General features: G+C 43.4%; 1 protein-coding gene across 2 annotated transcripts in view; it reads left to right on the forward strand.

Annotated features, from left to right (window-relative positions):
- LOC144599564 (ephrin type-B receptor 1) overlaps positions 1-24,331 on the forward strand; it is a 424,097-nt gene extending 399,766 nt beyond the window's left edge. For both annotated transcript variants that reach the window (XM_078410599.1, XM_078410600.1), the window contains exons 14-17: positions 7,514-7,707; positions 11,579-11,734; positions 12,668-13,596; positions 23,998-24,331. In XM_078410599.1, coding sequence (XP_078266725.1) covers positions 7,514-7,707; positions 11,579-11,734; positions 12,668-12,776 — 459 coding nt within the window. In that variant the 3' untranslated portion in view covers positions 12,777-13,596; positions 23,998-24,331. The remainder of the gene's footprint in view (positions 1-7,513; positions 7,708-11,578; positions 11,735-12,667; positions 13,597-23,997) is intronic.
- The last annotated feature ends 2,162 nt before the right edge of the window (positions 24,332-26,493 follow it).

Here is a 26,493-nt window from a genome sequence, read left to right on the forward strand (position 1 = left end):
ATATTTGTCAGGGTGTCTTTTAGTCTGTGGCTTCTTCTGAGCGACACTGGCCTGCTGTTAACTCTGCACCCTTCACACAGAGCTAAGTGAAGGGCACCATCAGGATAACGTCACAGCTTTGAATTGCGCATTTGAAGAAGGACCCTGAAACTGAAACAAAAAGTGCTGGAGCTGCTGATCAAGTCTGGAAATCGGTCACTAATCTTTCTCCTGTGATGGATATGGTGAGATCCAGAAACGATAGGGAGATGTTGGAGATTGTCCAAGTATATTTAAGAGCAGGATGTAAATTTATGGTGAAATTTATGGTCAGTGAGTTCTGCATGGGTACAAGAGGTAGCAACAAGGCAGTCGTCAATGTAGCGGAGGTAGAGTTCGGGGATGGGGCCAGTGTACGCCTGGAACAGGGATTGTTCGACGTACCCGACAAAGAGGCAGGCATTGCAGGGGCCCATGCGAGTGCCCACAGCTATGCCTCGGAATTGGAGGAAGTGGGAGGAGTCAAAGGAGAAGTTGTTGAGGGTAAGAACCAGCTCTGCTAGGCAGAGGAGAGTATTGGTAGATGGAGATTGGCTGGTTCTGCTGTCGAGGAAGAAACGGAGAGCTTCAAGATCATCCTGGTGGGGGATGGAAGTGTAGAGTGAGTGGACATCCATGGTAAAGATGAGGGAGTGGGGGCCTGGAAAATGGAAGTTATTGAGGAGACGGAGAGCATGTGAGGTGTCTTGGACATAGGCAGGGAGGGATTTGACCAGGGGGTATAGGATAGAATCGAGGCAGGTGGATATTAATTCGGTGGGACATGAACAGTCAGAAACAATGGGTCTGCCAGGACAGTTCTGTTTGTGGATTTTATGGGAGAAGGTAAAATCAGCAGGGCTGGGGAACGATAAGGTTGGAGGCATTAGAAGACAGAGAGCCAGAATTGGTGAGATCAGTGATAGTGTTAGAGAAGGTCTGATGCTCATGGGGGGTTATGGTCCAACTGCTGATCAGGTCGGGATGCATCTGTAGAAAGAGAAACATTCGATCTGAAGTGTCAGTGCAATTCCTCTCCCAACAGATGCTGCCTGACTGTGGAGTTTCCGGCATATTCAGCTTTCATTTCAGATCTCCAGCACCTATTTTTGATTTCCTTTTATTAAACAAATGCCTGCAATCTTTGCTCAGACCAGGTTCAAATCTGGATTTGTGTGTGGCAGACGGAAGTTTACTTGGTCCACGGAACAATTAGGGTTAAAATCTACTCATGAATTTTATTCCTATTCTTTTACACCAGACTTGTTATGTAAAACAACATCCCTATTTGATTTTGTTGCATCATTTACCGTACGAATATGCTCATATTTTTCTTCTATTTGGCAGTCTTTGTTATTTTTGAGAGCGTGAGATAACTGCGACTGAGATAATTTCTTTGTCTTGATCACAGCAGTGGTGCTGATCTGCATAATGACAAACTGATTAGCAGCTAATGGACTTTGATTAGCGATTTGCTTTTGCCTACATGAGCTCCTCGGCTTTCAAGCAGGTGTTGTAGACGGTGGTGGCTTGGGGATTCTGAGCCTGGGAATCAGTCCTGTGGCGTCTGAGTCTCTGACAGATGCTGACACCAGACAGGTCAGCCAGGGTTCTCTGCTTTGCCTTTGGGCTGGTGCAGTCTACAAAAAATACTGGAGAAAGATGAATTGGCAAAGTTTAGGTAGCAGGAGAATTGGAATGGCAGCAAGAGGTAAAGACTAGTTCATACTGGGCTTGAATGGCTGGGGTTTGAATTACGGACCGGTGGAAGTTAAACCCCCCAAAAAACTGTGTGTCAGCTTGCCGGCACGGTGGCGCAGAGGTAGAGTTGCTGCCTTACAGCGCTTACAGCGCCAGAGACTTGGGTTCGGTCCTGACTATGGGTGCTGTTTGTACGGAGTTAGTATGTTCTCCCCATGACCAGATAGGTTTTTTCCGAAATCTTCGGTTTCCTTCCGCACTCCAAAGACGTACAGGTTTGTAGGTTAACTGGCTTGGTATAAATGTAAATTGTCCCTCGTGTTTTTAAGATAGTGTTAATGTGCAGGGATCGCAGCTCACTGGTCAGGGTGGAGTCAAAGGGCCTTTTTCTGTGCTGTATAACTAAACTAAACCAGTTCAATCCTGATCATTGGATCTGTCTTTGTGGTGTTTGCACTTTCTCTGTGGCTGGATGATTTCCCCCAGCTACTCCTTTTTCTTCCCATATCCCAAAGATAGTTAGGAGTTTAATTGACCATTGCAAATGGTCTCTGGTGTGCAGTGTGGAGTGTGTGGGAGGGGGAGAATTGATGACAAAATGGGGAAATTAAAATGATTGAGATGGGATTTAGTGTAATTGTGAGGTTGATGGTTGGCACAGATTCGGTTGACTACAGGGCCTGTTTCTGTGCGGTAATTCTCTCTCTCTCTCTCTCTCTCTCTCTCTCACTCTAAGATATGACCCTGCGGGAACAAGATTACACCACCCAGCTCCACAAGTTTGTTCTGCCATTCAATGACTCGGCTGATTGTCACCTTAATTCCATGCTTCTACTTTCCCGCTGAAACTAGTGCCCATATAAGCCCCAAGCTTACTAAGAATCAATCTGCAGTTGCCTTAAAAATATTCTGAGATTCTTCTTTAACAATCTTTGAGAGTTATAAATACACCTGATCCTCCAAGAGAAAAATATTTTTTTCTTTAAAGAGTCATCGTTTTTAAACAGTGGCTCCTCGTTATAGATTCTCCCTCAAGAGGAAGCATATTCTTTACATCCACCCTATCAAGATTCCGTATGATCATATCCAGTTGTACAGCATTTCTGGAGAACCATATTCAGTTTGGCTGTTATCTCAAGAATGAAATTTGATTTTAAAGATTAAATTATGAGTAGAGATTGCATAAACTGTTTTATATTTCTTGAATTAACGCAGGCTAGTGGTAAAAGACTCAAATTTGTTCACTATTCCATAAGATCTTGCCTGATCTCAAACTTAACTCCATGTACTTCTCCCCATATCCTTCAATACCTTTGACAACAAGCATTGATCCACTTTGAATTTAACAATTAGCCCAGTCTGAATAAGGGTCTCGACCCTATACATCACCCATTCCTTCGCTCCAGAGATGCTGCCTGTCCCGCTGAGTTACTCCAGCTTTTTGTGTCTATTTTAACTTAATTTGCAGAAGTATATTGCAAATTTAAATCACTCCCCGCTTGTAAAATGTTTCCTAACTTCATGCATGAATGTTCTGGCCTTAATCCTAAGATACTATCTCCTAAACCCCTCCAAACAAGTTTAATCTGGAAAACCTATTAATTCCCCTTAATATCTTGAAAAACAAATCAACTTCTTCCGATAAGTCGATCAAGAAGAAGGGGACATCTGAATTAATTGAGTTGTTCTCCACATTCAGCCATTCATCGCTGATCTGCAGCAAAATTCCATTTCATTGTTTTTGTTTCCATCACTTAATGCCTTTATTTACCAGAAACTTGTAGGTTAGCCCTTCTTTTATGCTTAAAGTAATGTGCTACATGCGTTTTGTGTAAAGAAACGGCAACACCTTTCTCGAAGGTATCTCTGGATAGAAGGAATGGGTGACGTTTTGGGTCGATCAGTCTGAAGAAGGGTCTTGACCCGAAACGTCACCTATTCCTTCTCCCCTCTCTCAAGGAATGGGTGACGTTTTGGGTCGAGACCCTTCTTCAGACTGAGAGTCTGGGGAGAGGGAGTCCAGAGATTTAGAAGGGTATTACGTAAATGACAGATGATGATAAGGAAATGTAGAATGGTTCATTGTTAGCTGAGGGGAAGGTGACAACACGGTATACAATCAGTAACATTTAATCAGGAGGACAGTAGAACTAGACCCTGGGTCAGGAGGCAGGCTGTTTCAAACGGTTGGAGGAAGAATTTGTGTTGGGTGTATTTTGAGACATTGGGAGAGGTGGGGAATTTAGAGTTGGCAGTTGGAACCTTTGTGGGGATCGGAGGGTTGAGAAATCAGGACATGCCCCATGTAGTCAAGAGGGAGATCATAAGAGTGGTATTGGTCATTGGCTTGGTATTGGGACCACTAGTCAGATTTGAGAAAAGCAGGCAACCAGACTTAAAGATGTCCGAATCCAACAATGCATTTCCAAAACATGATTTTCCTGGGAGTCATCAATGATGACCACACCTGCGACTAATTAGTCCTTCTACAATGCACCAGAATGAGCACTGCACCATGGGTGTTACTTTATTGTGCCTTACCCATGCAGAAATTTGATTGAGGAGATGCCTTTTAGGAAGTGCCTTCACAAGTCTCCAGAGCAATAGGTGCCCGAACCAATTTGCCATACATTCCCTATCCATGGCAATTATTTTCTTCCCGTCCTGCATTTCATTTCTTGATTGGCTCATTAAAAACTAAATCATATCAGACAAGACGCCGTCTGATATCCTTGGTAGTCAGTTTGTACTAAATGTTCCTCCCCAGCACTGTCAAACACACAACAGAATGTCTGTGGCTGACAAAAAAATAGCAGATATTTTCAGCTGGAAAGAATTTTTGACATCCATCAAGCAGCGAGTGTTAATGTAGTTCAAATGTTAAATTCACAGAACTCCTGGTCATGAGGGGCAATAGATCAAACACGCATAAAACTTTTGAATCAAATCGCCCCCTCAAGTACAATTCACCAACAGTTCTGCCAAGAAATAATCTATTTAAAAATAATTATTCCAAGCATTAGTGAGGTTACTTCATTTTTTTTTACCATTTATTTTTGTTCCAACACTTGGTTTTGATGGGGGCCTCGAGAGAACTGGTGAGAAGGAATTATTGAGTCTGACAGCCTTTTGAGGTCAGATGCTTTGACTTAATATGGAAATCAGCTCCACTCTTCCAGTCACGCCAGGAGGCTGTGTCCCTCAAACAAATGCTCCCTTTTAATCAACATGAAGAAACACAAGGACAGTAAGACTGTTTAAGGTCAATGAACAATCACATATGCCAATAATTAACTTCTATCACTTTACCAATTTTGGCATTTCACCGAACAGTGCAATCTCAAATTGAAGGGCGTATTTTATCCTGTTGATGCATCTGCATAATATACTTGCATTTGCTATGCTCACAAAAGAGTTATGTTAAAAAGAAAATGGCACATAAAGGAATCTATACAAGATGGAGGGGCTCTTAAGCTTTAACTCCACATTCTTTTATGGTTCCGTTCTGCATGTTTTTCCAGCTCCCTGTTCCACAAAACATTGAATTGAGATAAAGCTTTTAACGCAGTAAAATACCCCAAGCAACTTCAAAGAGATCTTATCAGGCACAATAATTGATACTGAAACAAAAAAAGAAGTACCAGGGCAGATAATCAAATACTTTGCCGGAGAGGTAAATTTTATCAAGACCTATCTAAAGAATCAGAGAAAGAATTCTGGAGCAGGGTGAACAAAGTTAAAAGTAAGGCTGACAACAGTAACATTGAAGTTGCAAAGAAGGTCAACAGAGTGAAAACATTGGTGGGGTTTATTGCTGGGGATATAACTAAAATAGATGGTGGAATTGAACATGAAGGTGAAAATTAAACATTGGATGTACTCAGGCAATGACAGTCAATAACCGGGTGGGTCGATATGGGTTAGGAAATTAATCTCGCTCAAGTCCAACTTTATGCCGAGTGGGCTGGCCAAAGGAAGATTGGAATTGTCACCTGGAGGGAAGGTATGGGTGACGTACTCACTAGCAGCTGACCTCAGACCTCAGACAAGCCAGTGTCAGAGGGGAGAAGAGGGCAGTCTTGGGATGGAGAACATATATGCCCATTGCTCGAATCTAAATTCCCACATTATGTCCTACTATAACTCAGCCTTTATTAATTCCTTCAGCCCTACTTCTGAAGCAACTTACTTTGAAATCCTGCATTCCTATCAGCTCCCTGTTGCTTCCCAGACTATCTCACCTTTTACAAATGGCAATTAACCTACAAACCCCACCCGTCTTTGGGATGTGGGAGGAAACCAGAGCACCCACATGTGGTCACAGGGAGAACATGCAAACCCCACACAGTCAGCACCCGAGGTCAGGTTTGAACCCGGGATTCTTGCATTATAAGGCAGCAGCTCTACTAGCTGTGCCACAGCTGTGCCACAATGCCACCCTCATCAAGATCTTTGTGGATGAGGCAGCTCTTTTGGCACATTACACTTTATTCATCCAGGAAGGCACTCCTCCATCTGGGAATCCATTCCAAGCACGCTGGCAGTTCATGGAGCCTCCTCACCATTTAACTGATCGGCATCTGTTCCCTGTTTATAGCAGTGTTGCAGGAATTTGCCTCAAGCCTTTTGATATTGGATTGTTCACATCTATGCGGCAGATACAGAATGAGAATGTGGAACATCTGTACAATCCATGCCACACCTACTAAGATGCCCACTTCATGGTAAACAATGCTGCCTGGAAGATCTAGCAGTGGCAAATGAGAAGGCTGTCCACTGTGCAAGAGCCTGGCCGAACATTTGAAACATAGATGACGGACACAAAAGAAGAATTGTTCAATTCTCTCTTAAGATGTTGTTTTTGGTGTTGAAAGCACCGATTGCAGTAGGCAAGGTTGGAGGAAGGGCATGTGAATCTCTGTCTCACCAGAAAGGTCTTTTTAAGTATCTGAAGTGTGATAAGAGAGGAGGTGGAGGCTCAGGTGCAATACCTCCTATGATGGCATGGGGAAGTGCCGGGGTGGTTGGATGGATGGTGGTGGAGGGATGAGTGAACCACCTTTTTATGCTGGATATTTGTCCTCTGCTATTAATTCCAGAAACCTGCTCCCCTCTGTCCTTTCCTCTCTCCTGTCACACACAACATTCTCTCCAAACACCACCTTCCCCCAGCCCCATTTCACCCAGTTTACCCTACCCTGCTCACTCCATTTGTCCATCACCCACGGGATCCCCTCACCACACTGTTCCCATCTGCTCACCCTATTTCCCTTATCCCGTTCCATACTTCTCTTCCTTTCCTATCAGATTCTATCATCTGCTGTCCTTTGTTGACTCCAACTATCACATGTCAGCCTCTGTCGCCATCTCTGCTCTTCCCTCCCCCACCTGATTCCATCTGCCAATAAACCCTTCCTCACCTGGATCCATCTATCAATTGCCATGCCCCTCCCCATCACTTCTTTATACTGGCGATCCCCCCCTCTATCTTTCAATCCGAATGAGGGGTTGCGGCCGAAACGTTACCCTTCCACATCCCTCCACCAATGCTGCCTGACCCACTGGGTTCCTCCAGCAGCTAATTTTTGCTCGAGAGTCTGGCGTCTCAATCTTTCTTGTCTGCAAGCAGAAAGATAGAATTGACCAGTGGTGCGAAGGGCCTTTGTTGTCAGATCCTTCATGCAATCTCAGTGGCTTGGTACCACCTTATTTACCAAAAGTTAAAAAGCCATGGCTATTTGTGGTACTTGTTTTAAGACCATTTTACAAGCGTCTACTTTGTCTGTATTTTCAGGTCATCAATGCCATCGATCAGGACTATCGTCTCCCACCACCCATGGATTGTCCGGCTGCCCTGCACCAGCAGATGCTGGACTGTTGGCAGAAAGACCGTAATTCCAGGCCTAAGTTTGCCCAGAATGTCAACACCTTGGACAAAATGATACGGAACCCAGCCAGCCTCAAGACCATGGCCACCATCACCACAGTGTAGGCTTTGAGCATCTTCCCTTGTGCGGTCTGGTCATGTTGCCACTTTGTCCATTTGATTTTTGCCTATGGCGGTCAGATTCTCCACTCTTTGATACCAACACAGTTTTCAGACTAACACTTTTGTTCCTTGAGGGGAAATTTTCATCCCAATCCCGACATTGTCTATTTAGTGCATTGAGAGGGGACAAAAATGAAATCCTTCTCCAAGGTGTTCGCTCCTGACTTTTGATGTGGAAGTCGTGTCCTTTTTTTTTTTCAAATATAATGCATGCTATATTATGTCGAATCATACCAGACATAAGTACACAAATACAACTGGTAGTGCAAAGAGAATGAAAACAGAGTGCAGAATATAGGCATTAAATATGAAAGAATATTGAAGTCATAGAAACAAAATTTGAGGTAGAGTGAAACATTATGATTTGTCTATATAGCACATCTATCGCAACTGACCACAGTGAACTTTCAGGAAATTATCTTTTAAACAATAATATATTTCCTGAAGAAAATGCAGATGTCACATAAGGGAAGAATTTGTGCAATTTTCAGTGAGTTTAAAACCCTAAAATATAATATTTTTATTATAATCCTCACAGCATCTGAATTCGTTTTGCATCCATTTTGACATGCGAAAGAGTACCAGCCTCTCCATCAGCATGTGGGTAGGGATAATAAAGCTTGTGAAGTACTGGGTCTGGCATCTAAACATCAGCACAGACCAGTTGGATTGAAGCCCCTGCCTCTGACCCACAGATTCCAAGAAATCTGATTTAAATAGACTTGGCGATGTCACTCCCATGTTGCATTGGCATTTTACAAACACAAATTGAGTGGGCAAGAACTTGCAACCACACATCCAAAGCTGAGACTGTGATACTCAGTGGTATATTCCAGACCGTCTGTTAGCTGGATGAAGTGCATTCTCTTTCGTAACAGAATCTATGGCATTAATTAGAGGCAATGAAGGAAAATCTCCCCAATATCCTGGTCAATATTTAATCCTCAACTAGAATGACCAAAGAAATAATTAATTCAATATTCATCTCTCTTCACCGTTTGTGCGATGTTGGTATGTGTAGATGCACTACCATAATTTCAGACATTAATGACTATGCTTCAATAGTCCTTGAGTAACTGGGATGACCTGGAGATGATGAAAGATGCTATGTAGCTGCAAGTTCTTGCTCTCTCAATATGTGCATGCAAAATGCCAATGCAACATGAGCGTGACTTTGCCAAGTGTATTTAAATCAAATTTAAATCAAATTACTCATAATCTACAGGTCAGAAGTAGGGCTTTGAATCCTATTGTCTGCGCTGATGTTTAGATGCCAGATCAATTTTCTCACAGGCTTTATTATCTCCACCCATCCTGGCCGCCAATATTGCTCTACCCTCTTCTACAAATCTAGAATAGTACAGCACAGCAACAGGCCCTTCAACCCACAATGTCTGTGCGGAAGATGATGCAAGGTAATCTAATCCCCTCTGCCAATATGTGACCCATATGCCTCCATTCCCTGCATACCTATGTGCCTATCTAAAAGCCACTTAAACTCCACTATCGTATCTGCTTCCCCCACCATTCCTGGCAGCGCATTCTAGGCACCCACCACCCTCTGTATAAAGAAACTTGCCTCGCAACATCTTTAAACCTTCTCCCACTGACCTTAAAGCTCTGCCCTCTAGTCTTCACATTTCCACGCTGGGAGAAAGGTTCTATGTATCCTATCTGTGTCTCGTAATTTTGATATACTACTATTAACTCTCCCCTCAAGCTCCGAAGCTTCAGAGCAAACAACCTAAAGCTTGTTTCCACTGTTCCTTACGTTTTTACGCCAAGTTATGGAGAATTTGTTTCTTAGTAAGATATACTGCTCACTACATCAAAACAAGGTGCTACAACAATTGGAAGAAGGCACAGATAATGAATGTGGTCGTGCCTGGAAACAGTGCTAAAATACACTTTCCTCGACAAACAAAATAGACAATAGGTGCAGGAGGAGGCCATTCGGCCCTTCGAGCCAGCACCGCCATTCAATGTGATCATGGCTGATCATTCTCAATCAGTACCCCGTTCCTGCCTTCTCCCCATACCCCCTGACTCCGCTATCCTTAAGAGCTCTATCTAGCTCTCTCTTGAATGCATTCAGAGAATTGGCCTCCACTGCCTTCTGAGGCAGAGAATTCCACAGATTCACAACTCTCTGACTGAAAAGGTTTTTCCTCATCTCAGGTCTAAATGGCCTACCCCTTATTCTTAAACTGTGGCCCCTTGTTCTGGACTCCCCCAACATTGGGAACATGTTTCCTGCCTCTAACGTGTCCAACCCCTTAATAATCTTATACGTTTCGATAAAATCTCACTGTTATGGATTTAACTGCTTTGAAGGATCAGTTTTTAGCTAACAAAGAGAAGCGTTAAGTACTGTTGCACATCAAACTCTTCATGTCATAAAACTCCCATAACCTGTCAATGCAACCATGTATTTTTCCCTGCCTGTATTTGTAACATCCCGCTGCAAGCCCAGGAACTAATATAATTTTTTTAATCCAACCTCTTCTTAAACCGACTTGGATTAGGTGATGAAACCATAACTTTTTTTAAACTCTCCGGTCGAACTATCAAAACAATTGAGGCAGGAAAAGCCAATAAATAGATAAGCCACAGGGAAGATCAGAGGCAAGTTAACTGTGGGATTTATAACCAAGGTTTGTCTTCTTAATGCCCATGGTTTCCCACCCCCAACCATTTCTGTCCTGCAAAAGTCAATTCAAAAGGGCCAGGGGTCATTTTGTCCTCTCATGAAATAGAAAGGATTAATTCTTTCCAGGGCCCCCAAAGTGGTGTTCTATTACAGTGCAACCTTCTTTTATAAACAAAACCCCCATTCATTCATCTGAACCTATAATCTAATAATAGTAACGAGAACCAGGACAGCTCAGTAACTGGAACCAAGTGATGCTTAGACTTTTCAACTCGTGTCTACAGACTGTCTGACTTTCATAAATCATGAAAAAAGTTGACGTGTGCTCCACGTTCCTTTTCTGAAAAGCTCCTGAGCCCAAGGCTGATTAATTCAAACTTATTTGGGGAATGACCTTGGAAATGGCTATGGAAATGACTATGGAAATGACTGTGGTCAGACTGTCTCTTCTTAAGGAGAATGAATAACAAAAGAAACATTTTTTTTAATTTCGATATAACTTCTCATGTCTTCAAGGTGTCCCGGTGCTTTCCTGGCAATTCATTATTTTTTGAAATGTTGTTACTGCGATTGTGTACACAAATAGACCAATTTGCACACAGTGCCACAAGTGGCTGTGCAATATCTTTGTGGTGATAGTTTAAGGGGATATATTGACATGGCAGCTACCCATTCCATGACTGATTAATTAATGCAATTTGCATCTAGTTGATGGGACAGATAAGGCCTTGTTTAACAATCTGAGCCAAAGGAACAGCCTCCTTAACAGTCTAGCAACGAATTGCTGAGTCCGTGGCCTTCTGGTGCATGTAAGAGTGCTACCCTCAAAGGCAGGCTGAGATTGTAGAGGCAGCATGAGTATGTAAGAAAAGCATGCCATAGATTCTTGGAGGTACAGTGTGGAAACAAGCCTATTGGCCCACATGTTCTGCTCCAACCTTCAAGGACCCATCTTTACACTAATTCTAACTGAACCCATTTTAATCTTCACACATTCCCATGAACTCCCCCTGGAACCCATGGTTCCCCCTGGAACCCATCACTAACCCATCACCATAAGACATAAGCTTATCCTGCAGATATAACTGAGAGATATTTTTGAGACAGCCCTTTGTAGCTGCGTAGTAATGCTGCTTGATGTTGTTTTTGAATGAATCCAGGCCTTCTCAGCCCCTGTTGGATCGTAGCATTCCTGACTTCACTGCTTTTACCTCAGTAGAAGATTGGCTCAGTGCAATCAAGATGAGTCAGTACAAAGATAATTTCCTCAACTCCGGATTCACCTCACTCCAGTTAACAACACAGATGACTTCAGAGTGAGTATCGCAGAGACATCTCATTGAGGGAGAACATCAAGCTCACAAATTACTGCTTTCGAATTTAAACATGCCTGTGACCATTTTTGTCAACCCCAAGGTCTCAATCTGGTCAGCCCATGTCCCAGGTTTGACCCACTGTTCACGGCTGCGTAGTGGGCCAGAAGGCAGGAAAAATCTAAAATGTCATCCTGTTCACCATCCAAAATTTAAAAAATATTTTGATCCCAATCCCATTCCTCCCCCAGCTGCAGCCTTCCAAGACCAGGTCTCGGGCAAAGTATTAAGAGCCCTCCTGAAAACTTCATTGGAAGATGAAGTTAGGAGAGTGAACAGCTTAATTAATATCATGCCTCCTATACTCATGCCCAAAGACCAAGGAAGAGCTCGGGTCTTTTCAGTTAGGCTATTTTGAATTGTTCCCTTCCCCATCCAGCTTATGACAGGGAAGTTTGCACACCAAGGAGTTTGTTTCAGGGTGCAGTTGGAGCTGTGAATCACAAACTCACCCTTCATTTGAAGATCTTAACACTCTGCCTGCGAGGTGCACTCCTCTGCTGGATGATGGCCATGGGCGGGCATCTGCCAAAGTATGGGTTTTGCTGGGGATCCTTTCCCATCCTCATCTCCTCTGCTCCCTATTCCTCCCGGTGAAGCAGATGCCTGGCACTGCTGAGACTGCCCATGAGTGTGATGTGGTTTGATGAGCTTATCAGAAAGATGGCTGCTCAGTGAAAGTGAGCCATTCATGGTGGGGCAGGGGAGGTGCAAGGAACAAGGCATGTCACACAAACAATGTCTTTCCTCGGTTAATGGAGGGTGCATGTTAAAAACACACACACCCGCGCGCACAAATAATGTAAAGCAGAAGCCGACTGCGGCCATATTTCAACAATGTTAATTTAAACATATGACCGTTTATATTTCCTGCAGGGATTTGCTAAGGATAGGGGTCACTTTGGCCGGTCACCAGAAGAAAATTTTGAACAGCATTCAGTCAATGAGAGGACAGATCAGCCAATCTACTTCGGCCATGGCATGACGACGGGGCAATCAAGGGACATGATTGAGCAGCACCAGAGGAAAGCAAATCAAAGACCCAGACTATTTCTCATGGCCCCAGACCATTCTTATGAAGGAAACACGTTGTCATTGTCTACCACACTGATCCTCGGCCTACTCAAAAACCATGCATTCCTGTCCTCAAAACAGTACAGATTCCAGATTTAATTGGACAATCTTTTTTTTTTAAAAGAGTTAAAAAATTCTTGATGAAATAAGGGCCTGTGAAACTGGAATCGAGGAAGTATCCCAATTTTCCAAAGAACATCCTGTGCTATTTCTTTGATGTTTGTTAGATGCGTTTCTTTATTTTCATGAATGATTTTCTTCAGATGTTGGTGCCAATAATAGACTGCCCCTTCCCTAAAATGGATTCTAAGTCCTTTATATCTTCATATTGAAGATGACGAGAAGTAATCATTCTTTGCTTGCATTTTCTGCAACTATGTCTGTGTTTTGATAGCAATGACACTAAATGCTGGCAAATCTTGAGCCATCCGCACTTGTACAAAAGGGAAGTAGGTATTTATCATGTGATCCACATGCAGCTGGCAGGTCTTGCTGATCAGATTCCTTGTTAGCTGTTTTGATTGACTGTACAGAAAAGATGTGAATCTTTGCAAGCGGTACAAGCGACAGATCTGCTGAACTTGCTTGGCAAGAGAGGTGTTGTTGGACAGCGGAATGAAGTACCTCTGCACCTCTCTTCAGTGGACTTTTTAATTTGTGTGTCAGTACTTGTTGGAATTAGTGATGTCCGTTTAACCCAGTCTTCAGAGCGTTGCTGCATCAACTTGCTGGTAAGTGTGGAATTTTATTCACCCTTTATTACGTTAATGCATTTGTTTCTCCCCCTCACAGGAAGATGCCAGATACCCTTTCCATAATTTAAACCGGTACCTGCTCTTGAAGTTTATTTGGGGACTGATTTTTCTTCAGTGGCACAGGTTGGAGTTTTCAATGTTCTTTACTGCTAGAAGGTTCTAGCAGTGTGAGATTGCAGAGCTCTAAGATGGAGAGAGGTCTGATGTCTTTGATTCACAGAACGTGTCAATGCAGGTACAGTGAGTAATTACGAATTATAATAGAATACAATTGCTTATTGTGTGGGGAATTGAATACAAAAGTAGAGTGATTATGTTCAGTTCGACAGAGCATTAGTGAAACTACTTGTGTACTATGCTGATCTCTTTAGATATGAACCGGTGCCAATGCAATGGAAATAATTTAAGGAATGTTTATTTAACTAACTTGGAAAGGATAAGTGTAGGAAGGAACTGCAGATATTGGTTTACACCGAAGATAGACACAAAATGCTGGAGTAACTCAAAGGGACAGGCATCATCCCCGGATACAAGGAATGGGTGATGTTTTGGCTCGAGACGTTTCTTCAGGAAGTGTCTTCTTCTAAAGAAGGGTCTTGGCCCGAAACGTCACCCATTCCTTCTATCCAGAGAAGCTGCCTGTGCCGCTGAGTTACTCCAGCATTTTATGTCTAACTTGGAATGGACGGGTTGTCTCATGAAGAAATCTTGGACAGTTTAGGCTTGTGCCTGATGGGGTTTAGAAGAGTGAGGTAGACTTGAGGGCAACACATAAGATCCTGACTTTAGTTGTCAGGGTGGAGAGGATGTTTCCACTTTTAGGAGAATGTAGAACTAGGAATCACTGTTCAAAAGTAAGTGGGTAACATTTAAGTCAATGGTACCCATGAGGTCACCATTTCCCCCCCTCAGAGGTCATGATCTCTGTGATACAAATGTTATCAGTCCATATCTAAATGTTATACAGGTGACAGCAAATCTGATACAGGGTTTCCACCCGAACCGTCAACTATCTCTTTGCCTCCAAAGATGCTGCTCAACCTTCCACGTTCTTCCAACACTTTGTTTTGTGCTCTAAATGTTGTCCAGGTGCGACTGCTTTAATAATAATAATAATAATAATGTATTTTATTTATATAGCGCTTTTCATATACTCAAAGACGCTTTACAGAGATTTAGAGAACATAGGGAAATGAATAAATAGATAAATAAGTAAATAAATAAACGAACAGAGAAAGGAGACAGAAGGTGAGGTGGCCTTCAGTGGTTGAAGGCAGTACTGAACAGGTGAGACTTCAGCGATGTTTTGAATGTGGTGAGTGTGGAGGAGTCTCTAACGTTTTGGGGTAGTGAGTTCCATAGGGTGGGAGCAGCGATGGAGAAAGCCCTGTCCCCCCAGGATCTGAGTTTGGTCCGGATGTGGGGGGATAGGAGATTGGCAGCAGCAGAGCGGAGGGTGCAGGTGGGAGTGTGCCTGTGGAGGAGGTCGGTCAGGTAGGATGGGGCCAGGTTATGGAGGGCTTTGTAGGTTATGAGGAGGATTTTGTACTGGATTCTCTGGGGGATGGGGAGCCAGTGGAGTTTATAAAGGACGGGGGTGATATGGTCACGGATCGGGGTGTGGGTGAGTAGACGGGCAGCGGAGTTTTGAATGTATTGAAGTTTACTGATGATTTTTGAGGGTGCGCCATAGAGTAGTATATAGTAGTATATAGTGCGCCATTTACTTGCGCTGATGCCAATATATCGTTACTTGTTGTCCACATTGATCGGTGAATATCTCCAATTCTGACCCAGTGATTGGGGGAAGATCATTGATAACGCAGCAAGAGATGGTTGGGCCGAGGACACTGGCCTGACGAATTCCTGCAATATGTTCTGGGGTTGGGATGATTGACTTCCAACATCCACAACCGCCTTCCTTTGTGCAAGGTCTGTCTCCAATCGCCAGACTCTTTCCTTGTATCAGCAATGATTTCAGTTTTACTTATTGTGGTAATACGAGGAAACTCCTCCTGCTTAACTTTGATGAACATTTCACCAGATAGATAAAGGCTATAGATCAGACTGAAGGCAAGAAGGAACTGTTGACTGATTTGGGTTAACAGGTTGGAGACTGTGTGATGAAGAGCAGAGTGAGCTGTTGTGGACCCATTGCTGGCAATGCTCGGTTCCCCATTGGGAAAGGCCCTTGGTACTGTTCGCTCTCGTATTGCAGTTTTAATTAACAAAGTTATTCTTATTTCGACAATGAAGTATGTGTTGTGGAAAGAGGAATATATGTACGAGAGAGCTCAAGAAGTTATGGTTATGGATTATACAGGAATGGAAGGTCAAAGCAGAAAACCGACCTGATTCTTACAGAGATGTTTTAAATATTCTTATGTTGCAGCAGATAGGCAGTCAGTACATTCCTGATTTTGAACCTTACTCAGGGGCTGCACTTTTGCAACTGACCTGTATGACAGATCGTACCTCAAGCTAAACAAATAAGTAGAAGGAAAAGAAACCCTGGTTCTCAACTCGAGGGAGTCGCTGTCAGAGTTTGACAAATGACTGAGGAAGTGCTTGTTGAGTGATTGTTTTGTGACAGGGCCCAGTGGCAGCCGGTCTCTGAACTGGGGAACTGTGGTGATGATTAGATTCACAGGTGCTAAGGTGTAACTCCCCAGCCAAGGAACCAAACACATCAAGTAACACAATCCACCCTCTGACCAGCGCTCTGCTGCACTGTACTAAATCCATCCAAACAGCGAGTACACATTTCACATGAGACCTCTCCTCTGCACATTTACACAGCAGAATTTACAGCAGAGAAACAGGTCATTCAGCACTAACAGACTCTGTTTCCCCTTCCACATCCTTCTGTTCCTTTTCAATGGGCTTATTTGGCTTTCTCTCTTAATGCATCTATGCAATTTGCCTGAACTGTTCCTTCAGGTCACTCAGTGCAGAAATAGACCCTTCAGCCATCAGCTCAGCGCCAGCCTTCAAGCACTCATTTTTACACCAATCCTAGCCAAATCCATTTTAGTCTCCCCACATTCCCATCAACATCCCACCGCCATATTCTGGTGGCAGGTGACCCACTCCCAGTATTGTCTGGCTGAAGGCAAGCCTCCTGATTTTACCATTGGATTTGAGCCTCAGCATCCATTGGCATCCTTTGGTAGGCTTGCCTGCTTTGGTTGGATCCTGGAGGTGTCTACATGACATTTGTAGCCATCGCCCAACGCCACTCCCATTGACTGGTTGGCTCACATGATCATTTGAACTTGCCACTTTCCTTGTCAGGAATCGACTCTTCATCGTCAGGTCAAAAGCGCAGTAGTTTTATTTTCTCCTCCAACTTGGAGAATTTTATGACAAATGCTACAAGGGCATTGAAATAAAATGTTATCTCTCTGATCATTTATCTTTAATTCCTGTCGATTAGGGAATTGGCAATGCCAAATCTCAGCAGTCAAAACATTTTAGTTTGCAAAGTAAATAGGGTTTAAGATGTGTTTTATTAATCTTCACACAGGAGTAAATAAAAAGCAACCAGCCATACACACATCTGCTCAGTGTATAAATTAAATGGCAAAAATGGTGACAAATGAAAAGGTTGAGCTACCAATGAATGATTTATATTCTTAGTCAAACAAAAGAAATGGATGATACCTGTATTGATTGTAATTAGGCGGGTGGTGATATATTATCGAGGCAGAGGGCACAGGGGTCAGTGAATGCTGTCTGCCGTTGCTGGCAAAAGCATTATCAGACTACGAGGGTCACATTCCTAATTCAGGTTCAGCTCACGGTCTTTGTTCAATCAGATCCCGGGACACAAATTATTATTTATTTGACACAATATCTGAATTGAAGTTCTGAAGATTAGAGGGACCTGACACAGCTTAGACAGACCATTTGCTCAAGGTGGGGGAGGGCTAAGTGCCAAGGGATACAAATTTGAGAGTTAGGAGTCTGGGAGGAAGGAGAGGTCAGGGAATGTCTTTTTCACTGAACAGATAATAGACTTGCTGAATAAGTTCCAGGCGACGTGATTGATATAGGCCATATATGGAGGTTAAGTAGGCTATTAGACGCATTTGTGCTGAGAGATTGACCATTGTGACAAAGGATTATCGTTGATCAGAAGATTCCTTGCCTGCATTTGCAATACAAAATGATATTAAAGGAAGCACAACAAATGGAATTGCAAACAATGCTGTATTAAACATGAATATCTATACATCGGACATAGAACAGAGAGCAGTTCAGCCACAGAATCAGGTTCCTCAGCCTAATTTGCCTGTGCCGAACATGCTATCAAATTAAACTAATGTCTTGGGCAGGTGATCCATATCCTTCTATCTGAAAGTCTCTTGAATGCCACTGTCATATTTACATCCATCACCACCCCTAGCACCCCTAGTAAATTCCAGGCATCCACCACTCTCTGTGTAAAAAAAGCTTGTCCCACACATCTCCTTGAAACTCTCTCTCTCTCTCTGACTTACAAGCTACACCCACTGGTCTTTGACATTTCCACCCTGAAAAAAGGGGTCTGACCACATATATAATGTCTCCCAGAATTTTAACCTCGATCAGGTCTTCGCTCAACTCTGACATTCCAGAGAAAATAATTCAAGTTCGTCCAACCTCTCCTTATATCCTAATACACTCTAATCCAGGCAGCATCCTGGTAAACCTGCATCCTCTCCAAATCCAGAGCTGCATGCAATACTCCCAATAAAGGTACAATATGACTTCCTGGCTCTTATAGTTTGTAACTCTTACAGAATCTGCCCATTATATTCTCAGTTCATATGGATATGGACCATACTAATAAGGCTTGTGTTCTTTATCCATCCCTTGAGATGGTGATGGTGAGCTGCCTTATTGAACCATTGGTCAGTACGATAGAGCTCAGTGATATTCAGAGAAACATTTATGTGGGTTTGCACTTGTATGTTAACTAGTTAAGGTAAGGACAGAAAGTTTTATTTTCCCTGAAGGGCTTTAGTGGATCAGTTTGTTTTTTATTATCGAACAGTTGGTTGAAAATTAATTCAGATTCTCCAGCTGCCAGGGTGGGATTTGAATTGATGTTCTTTGAATCATGACTGATATACCGTGTGCTGCAAATTGCAGTAAAACTTTGTTAATCCAGAACGTTTGGGACTTTGGTGGTGCCCGACTAGCAGATTATCTGGATGATTGGATGTTATTTTATTAATGCTTCAGCACACTTTTAATTCACTTACTTTTAGCTACGTTGCACGGTAAAACTTCAGTGAACCAATGATTTTAAAGAGACCACATTAGTTTAAAGAAAGCATGAGAGTCTGGCGAGTGGGCAGGGTGCTCAGCAAACATCACTCAGAGAGACAGAGGGCTCAGCTCTCAGATTTCTGAATGGTCTGGTAGGGGGTTATGAAGTTTTTACTGTAAATCCATTGTGAGAACCTCAAATGAATACAATACAACATGTGCGCTGATATTGCATGACCCTGTACATTATAAATTATATGCTCCACATCCCTAAAATCCTTCACCAAATTTATGTTCCTCTAATTCTGGAATACCGAGCATCTTTCATTTGAGTCCTTCCAACCACCAGGGCACATGGCTCCAGCTGCCTGGGCCTGGAATTCCCAACATATCCTCACGCTTCCTTAAGGTCTGCTCACCGCTGATCAAACTTGAGGTCAGCTGCGCTAATGCTAACTGGATGCTTGGAATGCTGTGTGTGGTTCTGGTTGTCCAGCTATGGGAAGGATGTCATTAAGTTGGTGCAGAAGTGATTCACCTGGCTCAGTCTGAAGAAGGGTCTCGACCCGAAACGTCACCCATTCCTTCCATCCAGAGATGCCACCTGTCCCACAGAGTTACTCCAGCATTTTGTGTCTAGCTTCAGTGTAAACCAGCATCTGCAGTTCCTTGCTACACACTAGAATGTTACCTGGACTTGCAGGCCTGAGTTACAGGAAGAGGCTGCATTGGCTGGAACTTAGAGGGTAGGATACTGAGGGATGACCTTAATAAAGTGTACAAAATCATGTAACATGGACAAAGTAGAGGATTCTAAACATAGAGAGCACAGGCTTAAGGTGAGAGGGGAGAAATTTAAGAGGGACCTCCGCGTCAACTTTTTCACTCAGAGGGTAGTCTGTATCTGGAACGAACTGCCTGAGAAAACTATAGTAGCGAATGTGTGGATAGGAAGTGTTTAGAAGGCAGTGGGCCAAATGCAGGCAAATGGGACCAGCCCAGAATGCCAATTTGTTCAGCATGGACACGTTGTGTCAAAGGGCCAGAGTCTATACTTTATAGCTTTATAGCTCTATGCATGCTACAGCCCAGACCTCGTTGCCCTTGGCAGGGGCAGCGAAAGGGTTGGAAAGATGGGGAAGGGTTAGTTACAGGGAGGGAGGTGTGAGCAATAACAGCTGTGGCTTTCAGTTTTTCAAAAGACATTCCTGCACATTCAGGGGATGTTGACCTATGGTGGGTTGGTGGCCTCTGGTGTCCTGTTCATAATAGCTGTTGGGTGCCCAAGAGTGCAGGGTGTGCCAGCTGATATCACCCAGGGGCCTGAAACTGGTGTCAGGCTGTTGGCTTGAACAATGGCTCCGTGAGTGTTTCAGGTTGACCACAGGAAGCCGAGCAACAGGCCAGGCTGAACACAGACGCCAGTGAGCAGGTGCACCACACAGTGCCTGGGCCACACAGCTCACACAACACTCAGCAGGAGAGTTGACTGTTTAATTGTCATTGGCATCGGGACCAGAACAATGAAATTCTTGCTTGCTGCAGCTTTATAGGCACGTTAACACAGCGACACAACTAATAGCTAAACAATAAACAACAATACAATAAATTATCAGTTACACTAGGACACCAGACCATAATAGTGCAAGCAAAGCATGTAATGCAACCTGTAAAAAATATATATACTAGTTCATTGCTGTGGTCAGGATTATGCGGAATGGTTCCAGACCTAATGGTTGATGAAAAGAACCTGTTCTTAAACCTGGAACCAACAGTTCTCAGGCTCCTGTATCTTCTTGTCGATGGTAGCAATGTGGTGAGAGCTTGGCCAGATAGGTGTGGGCCATTGATGATATTAGCTGCCCTCTTGATGATAAAAGCTGCTTTCTGTTGATCCCTTTGATGGTGGGAAGTGACCGTGATGCCAGTCCACAATAACCCCATTTGCCCACATTAGGCCCACATCCCTCTACACCTTTCCTTTCCAAATACCTTTTTTGATTTAATGTCTCCTGATTTAATGTCCTTGGTTGGCAGAAGGTTGTTGGGGGCTCACACTTTTCTCACAGTGTTTCTGGCCGTGAGTTCAGAATAGTGTGTGTGAATTATCGTCGAGCTCATCTCTAGTTGTGACCTATGGCTTCTGAGGTGCAAAGTGGTTGTAAATTCCATGGCAATACATAATTTACAGCACTGAAACAGACCATTAAACCCAAATGGTGCCTGTAGCAACATCAACACACTCTCTAATCCATTTTTCCATCTGCTTAACTAAAATCCCCTGAACATTGTGTCAACTATTTCTATGCATTAATGATTTCCATATTTCCAGCCCTCACTGAGTATGTACATTTCTTAATTCCTTAATGCTTGTTTTTGTGACCAGACAGGAATACCCCTGTTGAAGAGTCATGAAAAAACAAGTCCCACACATCTCCTTTAAACTTTCCCCTTCTAATCCGATGTCTATGCCCTCTCGCCTTTGGCATTTCTACCCTGGTAAAAAGGTACTTACTGTCTACTCAATGATTTTATATTTCATGATTTTATATTTCATAATGTTCAAGTCCTTTCAGTCCCTTTTCTAAAAGACTTTTGATAAAACTTAAGCAGTGCCACCGTATCCTCATTCGAGTATGTGCTGTGGGCTCTGTAAAATACAAGTTCTCTGTTTCTGAACTCTGTTAGAGAGCCATAGAGTCACACAGCTTTGAAACAGGCCCTTCAGCCCAACTCATTCATGCCAAACTGAAGGCTCCATCTAAACTAATCTCATTTGCCCATGCACAGACCATATCCTTCTAAATCCCTCTTATCCATGTACCCGTCCAAGTGTCTTTTAAATGCTGTTATAATACCTGCCTCAACAACATCCTCGAACAGCTCTTTCCACATACCCACCACCTTCTGAGTCAAAACCTTGCCCCTCGGGTTCTTATTAAATCTTGCCCCTCTCACCATAAATCTATGTCCTCCGGTTTTTGATTCCCCGACCTGAGTAAAAGATTCAGTGCATTCACCCCATATGAATGAATACATTCATGGGTTATGGACATCCAGTTGGGAAGGCACCCTTCCGGATACCAAGGAATTTTTGGATCTAGTTTTCCTACACACCTTGGATCAGCCTGCCATGTGGGACTTTGTCAAAAGCGTTGCTGAAGTCCATGAAAATCATCCTATCTTTATCATTTTCCTGGGTTACCTTCTCAAAGTGACATGAGTAACTTTTCGTGTTACCCTCTTGCTTCCAAAAATCTCTGAAAAGGTTATGGGTTTCTAAGGTTCTAGGACATCAGATTATCCTCAATATAATGTTTGCACATACTGTGTAACAAGGCACCATTGCCACTCGTGCCCTTTTGATTGATTTACACTTCAAGTGTTTGAGAGGCTTTTACAGATGGCTAAGTCCTTCAATGTCTAGTGTTGGCAGCTCTTTAACACTGCAGTTCTTTCCCTTAGAGCCTTGCGTTGGTTGCACCAAACTTCAGTGTTTCGTTCACTACATAATCCTGCAGTCTGGAATGTGAAAATCAAGTATTCCCTATGGATATCTCGCTGTACTGGAAAACAAACAAGTTTAAGCAAACCAAACCAAAGTATGTCTTTCACAGTCTGTTCAGGGAGATCAAGCCACAAGATACACCATATCCTTCTCTCACAAGGCCTTCAGAATATTCCTTAAACATATGGAATGCTTCATGATTTGTGCATCAATTTCAACGGTATCCATTCCCTTACACATGAGTTTTAAACTCCCTACGATGGGCCATTTCTTCCAGGGTAGGGGAGACGAAAGCTTGAGGGCAATAATCTCAGGTGAGAGGGGAAAGAAGATGGGGACTTGAGGGGCAATGTTTTCACATGCGAGGGGAGGGCATATGGAAGGACCTGCTGGAAGAAGAGGTGGAGAGGGGTACAATTACAATATTTAAGATGTTTCGACAGGTATCTGAATGGGAAAGGTTAAGAGGGATATGAGCCAAATGCAGGCGTATAGGACTAGCTCAGATCCAGAACCTAGTCAGCATGGACAAATTGGGCCGCTGAGGTGTTGAAGAACGTGTCAGGTGTTTCGGATGTGGATCAGAATGGATTGGATAAAGGGGGAAAAGATCGAATCGAAGTGTTTAATTTAGTTTAGTTTAGAGATACAGATCGGAAACAACCCTTCGGCCCAGAGTCTGCACAAATCAGCGATCCCCGCACAATAACACTACACAGGGGGCAGTGTTTACATTTATACCAAGCCAATTAACCTACAAACTCATACGTCTTTGGCGTGTGGGAGGAAACCAAAGTTCCGTACAGACAAACGCCCGTAGCCATAATCGAACCCGGGTCTCTAGCGCTCCAAGGCAGCAACTCTACCACTGCGTCAGCATGCCACCCATATTTGGAGATTTCTGTGGGGCAGGAGGAGGCAGAAACAATAGGTTTGCAAGTGCAGTCCTGTTTGTGGATTTTGGGAAAGAGATAATAGCAGGCAGTACGGGCCTGGGGAACCACAAGCTTGGAGGCTGTGGAGAGGAGATTGCCAGGGGTGGTGAGATCAGTAACGGTCTGGGAGATGATTGCCTGGTGTTTGTCTGCGGGATCATTGTCAAGAAGTAGATATGCTGGAGGTGTCCAAGAGCTGTCGCCTGGCCTCAGTATGATGGAGGTCAGCCTGCCAGACTACTACAGCACCTCCTTCACTGGCAGTTTGCTAAAAATATTTTGACTGATACTGAGTGAGCGGAGGACTGTGCATTCAGAGCGGGTGAGATTGGAGTGTTCACTGCTTTGCGTTTAAGGATATTGTAATTGATCAACGAGCATCATTAAAACAGATTATCTGATTCGTGTCTCAGTGCAGTTAATGGGTGCATACTGTTTATAAATTGCTGGTTGCCTATAAGAAGGACTACATTTCAAAAGTCACTTCTGATCAGCTTCAAACTTTTCTTCTCTCGCTCTCTCTTGACGTGTTGAATGTTTCCTGCATTTTCAGTTTTTATTTCAAAAGTACCCATTGATTATCAAGCCTCTGTTGAAATTTATCAAATGTCTGTTGAGGTTCTGAAATGTATGATAAACGCACTCACAATAACAGTCCTTTGTCCTCTTTGGTTGCAGGGTAAAGGCATGAGAGCCAGTGGAAGGAGGTGGGAGTCGTTTATCGAGGAACACACAGCCCTTGGGATGAACAGTATCCAGAGCCCAAGGTTGTATCCGATCTGCCCACCTTCCTTTCTTACTCCATGACTTTTACACATTTGCTCCCTCAAATCGCACAGGCACGTTGCGAGCAGCACCCTGTAAATATGGAATGAAATTCTGTAAAATATAATTTTTTTTTTTGCTTTCCCTGTACATTCCCAGTTTGTTATCTGTGTGAAGTATGTTTAAGTTTGTAACAGTTAAGTTTTGGAAAGTATTGTACTAAATGCACTCAATAAAAAAATATGAATCAACTGATCAAATTGAGAAAGCAGAATTAGTTCTTATTAAAGTCTTTGTAGGAAGAAGAAAATGGCAAAAAGAATCAAGGACGAGAGACTTCTATTGACTGAGATTTTATGAATGGGAATCCTCTGGAAGAAGAGGAGATTCCCCTTCTCAGTCTGTCCTGTTCGTTTGAAGCTAACCTCAAGCACCAGACAATCTGCTGGAGGAACTCAGCGGGTCGAGCAGCATTATCGGGGGGAGAAAAATTGTCACCGTTTCGGGTCGAGACCCTGCATCAGGACTGAGAATCTAGAAGGGAGATAGCCGGTATAAAAGGGGGAGGGGTGAGACCCAGGTAACCGTTGCTGCGGTTGAGATTGAAAATTGGAAGAGGTGCTGACAAAGGGTTGACTGACTCTCCACAACATGATACTGGCAGATGATCCAGGAAAATACAAAGCATTGGCAACATAATCTATCCAGGGACAATCAAAATTCTTTGCTGAGGTTACTGTTAGAAGGTGGGAATATATAGGTTAAAAGATATGGACTTGTTGATCAAATCAGGGCGACCCGGTGGTGCAGCGATAGAGTTGCTCCCTTACAACGCTTACAGCATCAGAGACCCGGGTTCGATCCCGACTACGGGTGCTGTCTGTACGGAGTTTGTATGTTCTTCCAAGATCTTCGGTTCTCTCCAAGATCTTCGGTTTCTTCCCACACTCCAAAGACGTGCAGGTTTATCGGTTTGCTTGGCTTGGTATAAATGTAAAATTGTCACTAGTGTGTGTAGGATAGTGTTAAACTGCGGGGATCGCTGGTTGGTGCAGACTCGCTGGGCCGAAGGACTTGTTTCGGTGCTGTATCTCGAAATTAAACTAAATCAAAGAACACTGTCCCTTTCACTTCAATGATAATATCATGGTTGCCCATAAATGTTGGTCAAATAATTCAGTAGTTTTTCAATTGCAATTAATTTTTCTGTGAATGAAGCATGATATTGACCATTGCCAGGTTGTATCATATCACTTCGAAAATATGACCGGGATATACTCCTGATCCGAACAGTGCAAGGGAGAATGTCATACCCTGAGTTGTAATTCTGGTTCTTGTCATGGTCTGGAATTGATGACCCGCGCTTGGGAATAAGACCAAAGCAATCTTGTCCAGTTATTCTGCTTGACATGCTCCCTCCGAAATGCTCTCCATTATTGCAATGCTCACATTTATGCTGCTCCTGACACTCCCACTTCAGCGTCCCCTACCCACCACTTCACCACCTCCACTTCCCATTTCCCAACACTCCCCAATCCCTGTTTCCAGCTCACAGAACATATCTACAGCCCACGTTCTCCTTCCCCATCATCCTCACTACCACCGTTCTCAAATCATCTCCATCATTTCAGCAGCCATGACCCTGATTTCACCACACAAGGTGCTGCCTCTGATCCTACTGTTATTTCTGCTCTTCTGAGTTCTGATCCCAAGGCCACCCTGCCCCCAGTACAACTAGATTCCAATCACCCCACCACCTATTTTTACGCTGGACTGTAATGCTTCCACCAATGTTGTGCAGTGATCCAGTGACTCTTCGATAATAGCAATCCAGCCATACCCTGTACTCCCCCCTCACCGTTATATTCTGACCTCAATGACCTACCCACCTGTGTTAAGCTCTGAACCAGTGTCCCACCATCACAGCTGGGCTTTAATCCCCCTTCCACTGCTGAGCTATCGCTAGTTAATGACTGACCCATCACCCCCCACCATCTGGTACACCTGCTCTGGACTTTAACCAGCTCGTGTTATAAAACAATTGGCAGAAGACCAAGAAGAAAATGGTGTGAATTTTTAATCTTTTGTAAGTGCAACAAATTCCAAGATGTAATTATCACAATTTATCGCCCAACCACATTGACACTACTGTGGGTTTTTTTTAATGATAGATTGCAATGCAGTAATTTGTTGAACCTAGAACACAGAACAGTACAACAAAGGAACAGGCTCTTATGCCCACAATGTCTGTGCCAAATATGATACCAAGTTAAACTAATCTCCTCTGCCTGAACATGATCCATATCCCTCCCTTCCTTGCATATCCACGTGCCTATTGAAGAGGCTGGTAAACACCACTATCGTATCTGCTTCGACCGCTAACACTGACAGTGTGTTCCAGACACCCAT

This window comes from Rhinoraja longicauda, chromosome 13 (genome assembly GCF_053455715.1).
Source record: "Rhinoraja longicauda isolate Sanriku21f chromosome 13, sRhiLon1.1, whole genome shotgun sequence".
In the NCBI taxonomy this organism is placed as follows: domain Eukaryota; kingdom Metazoa; phylum Chordata; class Chondrichthyes; order Rajiformes; family Arhynchobatidae; genus Rhinoraja; species Rhinoraja longicauda.